Source organism: Strongyloides ratti, scaffold srae_scaffold0000002, assembly GCF_001040885.1.
Source record: "Strongyloides ratti genome assembly S_ratti_ED321, scaffold srae_scaffold0000002".
Lineage (NCBI taxonomy): Eukaryota > Metazoa > Nematoda > Chromadorea > Rhabditida > Strongyloididae > Strongyloides > Strongyloides ratti.
Window position 1 is genome coordinate 221,638 of NW_020171520.1, and position 12,742 is coordinate 234,379.

The 12,742-nt window shown below is 19.6% G+C and overlaps 4 protein-coding genes across 4 annotated transcripts; 2 read left to right on the forward strand and 2 right to left on the reverse strand.

The window, feature by feature from the left end:
• Positions 1 to 3,745: 3,745 nt before the first annotated feature.
• Positions 3,746 to 4,724, reverse strand: SRAE_0000034000 (26S proteasome non-ATPase regulatory subunit 14; the record flags this gene model as incomplete). The annotated part of the gene is made up of 2 exons (XM_024646217.1): positions 3,746 to 3,907; positions 3,954 to 4,724. The coding sequence occupies 2 exons, from the start codon at positions 4,722 to 4,724 to the stop codon at positions 3,746 to 3,748; spliced, it is 933 nt and encodes a 310-aa protein (XP_024500422.1).
• Positions 4,725 to 5,248: 524 nt separating this feature from the next.
• Positions 5,249 to 7,564, forward strand: SRAE_0000034100 (Calcineurin subunit B type 1; the record flags this gene model as incomplete). Its single annotated transcript, XM_024646219.1, has 3 exons — positions 5,249 to 5,263; positions 6,992 to 6,997; positions 7,055 to 7,564. The coding sequence occupies 3 exons, from the start codon at positions 5,249 to 5,251 to the stop codon at positions 7,562 to 7,564; spliced, it is 531 nt and encodes a 176-aa protein (XP_024500423.1).
• Positions 7,565 to 8,742: 1,178 nt separating this feature from the next.
• SRAE_0000034200 (Marvel domain-containing protein) lies at positions 8,743 to 10,580 on the forward strand (the record flags this gene model as incomplete). Its single annotated transcript, XM_024646220.1, has 3 exons — positions 8,743 to 8,823; positions 9,812 to 10,387; positions 10,440 to 10,580. 3 exons carry the CDS (start codon positions 8,743 to 8,745, stop codon positions 10,578 to 10,580), a joined length of 798 nt encoding a protein of 265 aa, XP_024500424.1.
• A 135-nt stretch (positions 10,581 to 10,715) lies between these two features.
• Positions 10,716 to 12,081, reverse strand: SRAE_0000034300 (Hypothetical protein; the record flags this gene model as incomplete). Its single annotated transcript, XM_024646221.1, has 3 exons — positions 10,716 to 10,864; positions 10,918 to 11,931; positions 11,985 to 12,081. The coding sequence occupies 3 exons, from the start codon at positions 12,079 to 12,081 to the stop codon at positions 10,716 to 10,718; spliced, it is 1,260 nt and encodes a 419-aa protein (XP_024500425.1).
• Between the last annotated feature and the right edge of the window lie 661 nt (positions 12,082 to 12,742).

Below are 12,742 nucleotides of genomic sequence, written 5' to 3' on the forward strand. Positions count from 1 at the left end.
AACTGTACCAGTCTAATTTTAACATACTTTAAATGATAGGATATAAGGAAATTTAATATAAATTAAATGATTTTTATAATTATTAAATATATGATAGTATATTTTTAATTTAAAAAAAAGGAAGAATTTATTTTTTTTTATTATATAAAAAAAATGAACAATCATATCATTTATAAATAATTAAATTATAAAATAACAAATATTTATCCCATTTTTTTTATGATTTTAATTTTTTTTTTATAAACAAAAAAAAATATTAACTATTTATTTTACTAAAAAAAAAAAGAAAAAAAAATTATTAAATATACATTAATAATATTTGTGATAATAATAAAAAATCTAATAGCATGTCATGATCATATAATCATTTAAATCATACATATGTAACATGATATACAAATTTTAATTATTAATCCTAACATTTGTTCACATATTTTATGTTCAAATATATTGTTATTTCTTAATGAAACATTTATTTGCGTGTATTTATTTTTCAAAGTACATAAACTTTATACCTAACAAAATGCCATCTGCTACTTGTATAGTTTAAGTATAACTTTATAAATATCCCACTGTCATAGGCTTATGATACATTTCCGATAAAAAAAATAATTTAATTCACTATTAAGATACTACAAAGGATGTGGTAAAACAGATGGTTTTCGGGACAGCTTCATGCATCAATATATTTATATAAAGAATTGTATTAACAATAATGATGTTCGATATATATTAAGAATTTACAAGAATCGGAAATAGCGACAGATGTCAGTTAATTTAAAGCAATTAATGGAAAATCATCATTTTATAACACTAATAGATAATAATAAACCATGTTGATTATGATTTATACTAATAAAATTTGAGGTCATCATGTATTGACAAAAAAAATTTTAATAAATCATCAAATATATAATAGAAAAAGATATAAATGTAAAAAAAATAAATTATTTTTATTAATTTGTAATTAATACAAGTAATATAAAATAAAGTGAAAGTTTATTTTTAAATAATAAATAAAATACTTTTTAAATTATTCATATACAGAAAATTAATCAAATTACATATAAATTGATATCAATACTATATATTAGTTTCATTCTTATAAACATTTTTATAATAAAATACAAATGAATTTATTAATTTCTACTATTATCAAAACAAAAGTTTTATAATTATTTTAAAAACATTTTTTAATCTAGTAATTGGAATATATAAATATATATGACATATCAAATCAAGATTTTATATTAATGGAAATTTTTTTTGTCCTCAGACATTTCGATTAAATGACTGACTAATGTCTAATCTTTGAATTGAAAAAATTTAACTGTAAACTAATATAATCAAGAACAATTTGCATTTATCAATTTATTTCAAGATTTTTAATTATTATTACTGATTATATATATTAAAAAAAATTTATATATATATAATATTAATTTCAAATTTTATATAATTGATAAGAAACAATTATTTGGTATAAAATTTAATTACTACATACAATGAAACTTTATACAATTATATTTCTATTTACATTTTTTTCTATAATAATTTATAAAGAAATTTATGGAAAAGAAAATCAATATATTAAAGTACAAAATAAAACATATCAATTTCAGGAGGGTCAAAAAGTTTTTATTAATCTTAAATATGAAGGAATGAATAAGAATACTTCCGGTTTAAATATAAGATGTTACAAAAATAATAAAATAATATATAATTTTTGTCCCAGAATACTATTTAAAGGAACAAATTTGATGGCTTTAGGTAAAATGACAAAATATATGGAGGGAGATTATTTAATTGAATTGATAAATAATTTTGAAAATATTAAAAATTCAACTATTTTTAAAATATTATTAAAAGAGGATTTGAAAATTAATAGATAAATATATTTATTTTAAAGTATAATTTATTGTACATTTTTATGTAATTATTAAATTTTTTTTTCTAACAATCTAAATATCTTTTTATTTTTTTAACAATTATTATATGAACAATTAAAGTATATTTAAATAAAAAATATTTATTAGATTTTTAATTCCCACCTAATAATATCCTGAAACAAAAAGGTCAACATAAATTTTTATATAAAAAAAAATTATCTTTGCTGGAAAGTGCAAAGATAATGTTTCCATAATGTATAAAGAATATCTTTTCTAACACTCCCAACCATTTTTTAGTTTCTCTTCATAAAATTTTTATACTAACTTTCTTCTTTCTTCAATAGCATAACAAAAAATTATGGTGGAGAAGTCCAGTTTATGGAAGAATTATAATACAAATAAAAAATTAATTGATAAAATATATATTTTTTTAACTCACTTTTTTTTGATATTTTTAAATAATAATATACATACATATTAAATCATGTCATATACTATATAATAAAATATAACTTTATGCTTAGATTATAAAATTCTACACTTATTGCAATAATATAAAATGTATCTTTGGTATATTTTAAACCTTTCTACTTTGTCTAAAAATGACTACTAATATTAAATGTAAAATATTTAATAGAATAGTTTATTGCGTTACAATTGACAATAAATAATTTTTATATTACAAAAAAAAAACAATTTTTCTTTATTTTTTTTTTTTGAATTTATAAAACTTAAAATATTTTTTTTTTAAAAAATCTTTTTGAAATTAATTTATGTGTTGTATCTTAGCATGAATCTTAATTTTTGAACATTAATATTTATGTTTTTTTAAATTAGATATAAATGTTTATTTTTGAAAGTGAAAAAAATATTTAAATTATTTACTTTATTAGCATTCTTATAACTATCATTGAAATTTAAATTATTCTTTAAATCACCAATATGATGTCATTTAAAGTCTTCTTTATCTTCTCTTGAAATCTGTTTTTTAATACCTTCATTTTGAAGGATGGTTTTAATGTTTTCATAGATGAACTTCGTTTCGGAGAATTCACGTCAGTCTCCGACTATCAAAGATAAATATTTTTTAATTGTGCTTTATGTAAAACATAGAAAAAAAAATATTTTTCCTGGAAAAAGAAGATGATCTTTTAAAAAAAAAAGATTATTTTATGATATGGCAAAAAATATTTTTTAATTTTAATTTTTTTTATTCATAAAAGTAATATTTTTTAGTTGTCTATTTAAAAGAGTATATAAAAATTCATAATTTATTTTCCCATTTATTAAGTTAAAGAAATTGTTTCACAAAAAGTTATGATTAAGTAAGAGTACAATGAAAACATAAATTAATACGGTACATCTATTATTATCAACCAGATTAGATAGAAGGAAAAAGACATATAAAGATTATATAGTACTTGAAAGGAAAAAAAAATATTTCCCAGAATAATTTTTTTAATTTAATATTAAACTTTATAATTAATTCTTGCAAAAAGTTAATATTATAAACATTTTTTTTTAAACTTTTTTTTTACCTTTAAACTAAATTTTTTTTTAAACTACCACTTTGCAGCAAATGCTAATTTTACACACTTCCCTACAACATTAAAAAGTATTTTTTTTTTAACAAAAATGATTGTAACTTTCGCCACCAAAAGATTTTATTATCTTAGAAAAATTAAAAAAATCAAAAAATTTCTCCACGTTTCACTTTCCGGACATACATATTTTGAATTATATAATGAGTAAAAATCTATAAATTAGAAATTTGAAAATAAAATAAAAACAATTAATTTATTTTAATTTAAAATTAAAAAAAATATTATACACTCTTAGATTATTTTTTTCCAGTATTAATCAAAAGAAACTGTATCAATCATGGAAGCTGATGTCTGTACAATGTTTTCACCAAGCATTTTTGTAACTGTATCTCCTAAGTGACGTTTTGGGTCCTGTTTTCCAACATTTTTGATAGCTAATTGTGCATCTGTCATCTTTTCTTCCTCTTCCAGGCTCTAAAATAAAAGAAATAAAAAATTTTTTTATAACTATTTAACATACAGTTTTGTAAGCTTTTGTTAATTTTAACATTGTTTGTAAAGTTGCTTCATTATTACCACAATGATGAGTGAAATTTTTCATTCCAAGAGAATCCATCCATGAGGTTCTGTTTAAATTTAATAACATTTTTTGTTCCATTTCATTTGTCTTATAAGCTATTGGAATAGAATAATAATGTCTATTCAAACCATGAATGACAGCTTGAATACTTGGTTTATTTAGATGACCTAAATTGCTAGTGGTTTGTCTGGGTTCCTGTCCCATAGCAACAGATTGAGGATTTATAGATCGGAAAGCATCAATAACAACTTTACCTTTTACAGATTGAATTGGATCAATTACCACAGCAACAGCACGATCAGACAGTGCCTCAAAACTTTGTTGTGTATTGATATCAACACCTGAAAGCCAACAACCAAAACCTGGATGGGAATGGTACCATCCAACAACCATTTCTGGTCTTCCTGTTTGTTTTAACATATCAAGCATAGTTGCTTGAAAAACTGGATCAACAGCTTCAACAGATACTCCTGTTCCTGATTGAGGCATTGCAAAAACATCAACAACATTAACTGTATAATCATCAATAAATTCTCCAAGCATTAAACCCATAACTTCCATAGGAACACCAGCTCTTCCATGTTTTAACATTTTTAACAAGGCTAACGAAGATATGTAGACAGTTTCACTAGTGTCTACTTGTTGAGAATCAACTGGTGTACCACCTAAACCACCGGGTCCAAGACCTCCAAGTCGTAATAAACGTTCCATAATAGATAAAATTAACTAAGTATAAATTAAAAAAGATGTTTTTAATCTAAAAATGGATGATTATTCCCTGACTAAGTATCAACTTTCCAAAGGTCATCCAAACGAGAACCATAGTTCAAGAATAGAGTAAATTCTATCACTCAACAAACTAATTTCTTTTTTATTTGTAATTCAAAATGTTATCACATACAAAAAACAAAATAATTTTTTATATAAAAAAGTATTTAAAATGTCAATATTTTTCATTGGACTTAAAACATTTGAAGAAAAACTAAAATTTATTTTGTTTTAAAAATATAAAACTGATATATAAAAAGAATTGTTTATAATAATTATTTATAAAACCCAATATTGATCAGTTTAAAAATAACATAAATATAGGATAAAGAAGATTAAAGAAAATACTAACTAATTATTTAATTAAAATGAATCCTGTTAAATAAAACTTTTTATAAAAAATTTTATACAGTAAAAAATTAATTCACATATCAACATTAAAAATGCAATAATATATTATTTTTCAAATGAAACGTGAGAAAGTATCAAATTTATTTTAACATATGTTGCTAGAATAAATTTTTTTTTTGATAAAGTTAAACGAAATATAAGAACTATAAATATACTAAAACAAATTTTCCAACATCTTAATTATAAATATATATTTATTTTTTTTAAATAATACTGATTAAAAAAATATATATATATTTTAAAAAATTAACAAAAATAATTCATTTTCCGGTGAGTTTATAAATTGTTGTTACATTTAAATACTTAAATATAGTATTAATTGCTTTTCTGGTAAACAACTAAGTAATATCATATGCTTCTTATCTACTATAATATTCACCGTTTTTAAATAAAAAATTTTTTTATTAACATTTCAATATGTACATATTAATTGTATAAATTTAAAATGTTGAAAATTTTAAAATTTTTTCTATTACTTTTACTTATAAAAAATAATATTATTTAATAATTTCCGTAGTTTATTTTTAATGTAACTTTAAAAATAACTATTTTTTTTATATCTTTTTACTTCTAAAATATTTTAGTTATTTTTTTTTTGTAGTCAAATGCTTTAAATAATTTATAAAATAATTAATAATAAAATTTTTTACAATTTAAAAGATAAAAAAATCAACTTTATGTAAAAAAAAATTAAATAAAATAGAAGCTTTTTTTTTATTTACATTTATTTATAGTCATGAACATTTTTATTTAAAAAAATAATATTTTGTTTATAAAATTAATTATTTATTTTATATAATATTTTAACACAAACATATGTGTTATTTATTATATAATTAAAAAAAATTTTTTTCCTATTTACCCATTATATTTTTAATATATTTATATACAAAATTTTTGTCAATATAATACATTTTTTTTATATACAAAATAAAATATCTTAATTTATTATTCAGGATATTGTTTTATTTTCATGATAAAATTATAGCACATTATTCTTATCAATAAAAATAAATTTAACACTTTCTATATTTATACCTATATAAAAATGTTATCATAATAATTGAAAATTTTTCTGTTAAAATAATACTTTTTTTTTTATTTGAATAAAATTTAGTTTTTATCATTGTAATAAAACTCTAGCTTCTTACTACTTATTATTATTCTTTACATTTAATGTTAACACAACTATACAATTTATATATTTATTGATTGATATATACCAGCTAGACTAAACTTCACATCTTTATATATCATAAACATTCTTTGACTCGTTGTTACCAATGATTATATGATAAGTATATGATATAGCAAAAATTTTATGGATTTTTATTTGGATGCCTTTTTACTTACATCTTAGTATAATATTTCGTTATATGGCTACATGTTTCATTTATATATTTTTACTTCATTGTACTTTTAAAATTTTTAATATTTTATTATATATATTAATAAATTAACTACTAAAGAAATTACTTATTATTGGTAATCATTAAAGTTTATATATTAATAGTTGATTTTTTATTATTTAATATAATATATTTTAATTTAAATAATAAAATCAATAAAATAGTAACAAATTTTATTTAAGATATAAATTTTCTTTAAACTTTTCCTACATAAAATAATATATTTTTTTTTATATTAATATTACTAATTATTATTAAATTTAAGATATTTGTATAACAAATTAATTAATATTATTTTAAATATTAGTGTTATTTTTTTTTTCCTACATCAATCTTTTATATATAGCTATACTAATATATATAAAAAAAAATATATTTATATAATTATAGAAAATGGTAAGTAATAATTTATAAAATTTAAAAATATCATATATATATATATTTTTTTTTTAGGGTAATGATGCATCAATACCTCTTGAAATGTGTAATACATTTGATACCTATGAACTTCGTAGGCTTGCGCGTAGATTTAAAAAATTAGACTTAGATGGAAGTGGTTCATTGTCAGTTGATGAATTTATGTCTTTACCAGAATTACAGCAAAATCCTCTTGTACAAAGAGTTATTGATATATTTGATGAAGATGGAAATGGTGAGGTTGACTTTCGTGAATTTATTCAAGGAATATCACAATTTTCTGTTAAAGGAGACAAAAATATTAAACTGAAATTTGCTTTTCGAATTTATGATATGGATCGTGATGGTTTTATATCAAATGGAGAATTATTTCAGGTTCTTAAAATGATGGTTGGTAATAATTTAAAAGATTCACAACTTCAACAAATTGTTGATAAAACAATACTATTCCATGATAAAGATGGTGATGGTAAAATATCATTCCAAGAATTTTGTGATGTTGTTGGTAATCTCGATGTTCATGAAAAGATGGTTGTAAAGCCTTAAAATAAATTACAATTTACAAACTTACTTGATAAATATAATCTTCAATAATTAAATAATAAATTTACCAAAAATTTATATATATGAAAAAAATTTTTTGTAAAGTCGTCTCGTTTTGATGGATCTTTTTTTTTACTTTTATTAATCATTTATGATCAAAATCATTTTATAGATACAATGATATCCAAATACAATTTAAAATTCCCTACAATTTTTTTTTTTTTGACAATTTTTATAAATTTTAGTAATTTCATTTTTGTATATTCTTGTATGAAAAAGTATAATAAATTTATATTATATATATATTATTAATTAATTTAATCTTGTAACATTATATTAATATGTCAAAACCTATATAAATAACAACAAGAAATATCAAAAATATTTTGTTTAAGAGTTTGTTTTAAAAATAAATATTTTTAAACAAAGACTTTAAAATATAACTTCTAATTATATTTTTAGAGCACTTTAAAAGTAGATGCTGTATAAATACAGCTTAATATTGTAGTATACTATCTTAACGTAGCATCTGTCAACATGTAAATATAAAAATTAAAACTTTTAAACATTTCTTAAACATTATATTTTATTTTTATTCTCATCTGTAAATAAAAAAAATTTTTTGCTAAATTACTACAAATATTTTAAATCACAATCAATTAATCATTAAATGTTTTTTAAAGTTATATTAATAAACATTTTTTTTTATTATAAATATATTGTTTAATATTTAATTGTCGTCATTAAGATGTGTTATATTAAAAAGTTAATTTCGTAAACATACACTATTTTTCTTAACATCTAATTTTTAATGACTACCTATAAACATGCAACAATACACCACAACAATATTTTCTTTTAATATTATTAATATAATATGTTGTCTAAAAAAAAAAAAAATTATTTTATTTTTAATAATAAATAGTTTCAAAACAAATTATTTATTATAAAAATATACTCTCTTAACATTTATATATTTTATATTTTAAATTTTTTACTATAATATTTTTAGTCAGTATCATTTATTTCTCAATCAAGTATCTATACTTTTCTTAATACCTCAATATTATACCTACAAAAAAGATTGTATTTTTGAGGTGCCTAAAAGAAAATTTAATATATTTGAAACATTTTTTCCTCCTAAAATTTTTAATATTACACTCATATTTTTTTGTTAAAATATGTCTGATAATCAAAAAAGGTTGATTTTACGAAAACCATCTTCTGATGATGATGCTTTGACTATGGATGAAAATAAGAAGGTGGGTGTAAATTCTTAACAATAATTGTTTTTTAAAATATATTATATTTTTGTTTAAAATGTTTTGTACTCTTTTAATATTAAAAATATTGATACCTGTTAAATAGCTTAATTTATTATTATATTTTTATAAAATATTTATTATTTTTTTTTTTGTAAAATGTAATTAATTTATTTACCTAATATCAATGAAAAAAATTTTTATAAAAAAAGTTACACTAATTATATAAAATTTAGTTCGGTAATATTACCATACTATTTAAATAATGTTGTATACTTTTATGTTATATATCAGTAATAATAATATAACTGATATAATATGCAAAAAATTGCGCAGTTTAATAAAAGTGATAAAGTTGTTAGGTAGGATGAAATATATTTTTATAAATTGTTCTATTCAAACAGTAATAATATATAATTTGAGTTAATATTTGATAATTTACAAAACATTATTTATTTTTATTATTTTGTTATAAAAGGATATTTTAATAATAGTTTTTTTTTTATATATATATTAAAATTATTTATTTAGTTTAATGATTCTTAAATTAAAATGTGATTTTATTTATATAATAAACTAAGACATTATATATTTTGGTTGATTGAAATTGATATTTTCTTTTTACCATGAAATTTTTAGGTAATATTTTAATGATATGCTTACCAATTGTTATAAAATATTTTATCCAGTTTATAGGAAAATATTTTTAGTTAGAGATTACTTTTTTAATGACAATTTATGCATAAATAGTTTGATCTTTAGATATATATATATATATATATAATAAAAAAAAAATTCAATATATAAAATTATATTAAATTTTATTTTTGCGCAAGTTATTAAATTTAACATCATTATTAAGATCAAAGAAATGATTTTTAATTAGTGATCTTTTGTTTCTTATATAGTAATAATATAAAATAATATTATTTTCTTTAAATAAAATCAATTATTTTTTTATAAATAAAAAGTTAAATTATTATTATAGATGTTGTATTCTGATAACATGGATAATTCTACAAATCCTCATGTCCCTGAAAATTCTAGTCACAACAAAAGTGATGATGAATTTACAGTTATCCATTCAAATGCAATTTCACCACCACCTGAAAGAATTGGAAGTTCTGAACACTCTGAACCTATTAAAATAAAAAAAAATAAGTTTAATTATCAATCAAGAATAAAAATTATTCCTAATAATCGTCAGGGACAATTAAATACAATTTTTCTTTCCTCAATTCCTGGGTTGATGAAAATTGCTGAAGTAGTAATAGCATTTATTTCATTTATTCTTGCAATTTGTAGTGATCGTAGATCAACACAATCTGCCTGGACTGAACATATAACATTTGAATCAATGTTAGTTGTTTCATGTCTTATTATTGGATATGTTTGTTTTCCACATTTAACTTTGAATGATGAAAAAACAAGAGAAGGTTTAATAGTTGTAGAATTGTTATTTTATGGAATTCATACTCTTTTCTATTTTATTGCTATTTGGCTTATGATTCACCTATCAGCTGCCTGGACATCAGAAGGTAGAGGTGCAGCTATAATGTCATCTGTAAGTAATAAAAATATATTTATACAAAAAAATTGATAATATTATTGTTTAGGTACTTTGTGTAGCACTCCTTATTTTATTTGCTATTGAAACTATTAAAAAATGGAAAGCATGGAAAAGTGAAAATAGTTCTACAATTGTAAGAGAACCAATTACAAAAGAGGAACAAACTGATGTCAACGATCAAGTATAAAAATTTTAATTTTTTTTTTACTAAATAACATATTTTATATATGTTTCTATAAAATAAAAAGTTAATAAAATGAAATATATTACAAATTTATAATTTAAGAGACCGGTCCAATGAATGTATAAATTATTAAGCAGTTTATGTTGTAATAAATGAGTTCATCTTTAAAGCACAAGAACATGCAATTGGTAATTGAATCGTTTCTTCTCTCCATTGTGGACATGAATCATCTTTTATATTTTTGAGAACTTTATAACTTAATGTTTGACCTAGACATTGTCCATATACTAAAAAAAAATATTATATAATAAATAAAAAAAAAAATTAAGTTATTATTTACCAGCTTGAGTATTTCTATTAAAAATACATTTATTGTCTTTTGAATTACATTGTACACCATTGAAAAATTTTGGAAAACAATGACTTGGCATTACATAAACAACAGAACATGCTGTGCATAATGAAAAAAGATTACCATAAGAATCTAATTGTTTTCCTCTTTTAACACATTCACTTTCGTCAACAAAAATTGTTTGTTGTGGTGTACATGGAATATTTTCATATGATGTAGGTTTAGCTTTAATATTTTCTATCTTTTCTTCATTTGACTCATCATCATCTGGAAATGATGTTTCTATTTCACTATAATCTCTTTTTATTCTTGTTGAATAATTTGATTGAAATGATTTGTTAGATGGAGTAACTGCTTCTGTTAAAACTTTCATTAATCTTTGACATCTACTATCACAATTAGAATCATTATATATTAATTGATCATTTGTGTTAGAAAATTTTATTTCTTCATTATTATAAATTTCACTTCCTCCAGATCCTTCAATATTTATTGGTGCTGACATAAGCATAGGAGCCTGTTTAGTTTCTATAATTTCTTCATTTACAGAAGAAATACCTTGTGTTCCTATTGTTTCATCTTGTATTTTATGTGATCCTTTCTCTAGATTATCTATTGGTTTTTCATTAACAAGTTCAGAAAAATGTAATGCTGCCTCTTGTATTGAATTTGCCATAAATCCTTGATTTCTACCACCCATATTTTCTAATTTTGTATATAAAAATTTTTCATCTGATGGTTCACAATTTATATCAACATTCTTTTTAACATTACTATTTAATGTTTCTTCATTAGAATTATCAACAATTTTTAAAATATTATCTTTATCAAGATTATTTGTTTTATTATCAATATCTTTTTTTTTATTAATACTGTTTAAATTTGACATTTCTGTTGTATTTCTTTGTGGTTCTACAGTTGTTGTAAAATCTTTTTCCAAAAATTGTTTAACTAAATCCATAATAAATAAATCAGGTCGTAAACCATAACCATTATTAGTATCTATAATAAAATATTATAATTTTTATTAAAAAAAAAATTATAATAAAACTTACTATTATTTTTGTCATCTAAAATAATTTCTGTATTGATAAAAATTAAAAAACTAGAAAAAAATAATAAAATTGAATAAATGCTCCACATTATTGTCATATATATATATTTGAGTAATCTAAAATAAATAATTCTTACAATATCAAAGAAAATAATATGTATATATACAATTTAAACATATTTCATAATAATTAAGAAAATATAAATCGTTAAAAAAAAAAGTATATTATAATATAACAAAATAATGAATACATTAATAAGGTTTACCCAGTTAAAATTCTTCGCTGACATCTCCTCAAATTTTTATTTCATGTCTTTTTATAAAACAAATAATTTTCAACGATAATACATATTTTTATATACTATCAATTTACTTATTTAAACAATCATTCCCAATATTTGATAATCATAATTGTCGTATTTAATATATTATCCATCTAAAGCTGAAAATAAAAAGTATATTAAATATTATTTATTATTTTAAACTAATTATAAATATAAGTTACAATATAAAGCACTCTATTTTTTAAATATTATATTAAATTTTGACAAAGATTTTATTACTAAGAGAAATAACAAAAATTTTAATATGACTCATCAAAACTTTTTTTTTTTAATTTTTTTAAAATAAAATACAACTAATGGGATGAGTAATTTCTAAGAAAAAAAAAAAAAACCTTTTTTGTTGTATCGATATTTTACATTAAGTAAAAATAAAATGTAAAAATACTTACTTGTAAAATTTCTTGTTGTCATTTTT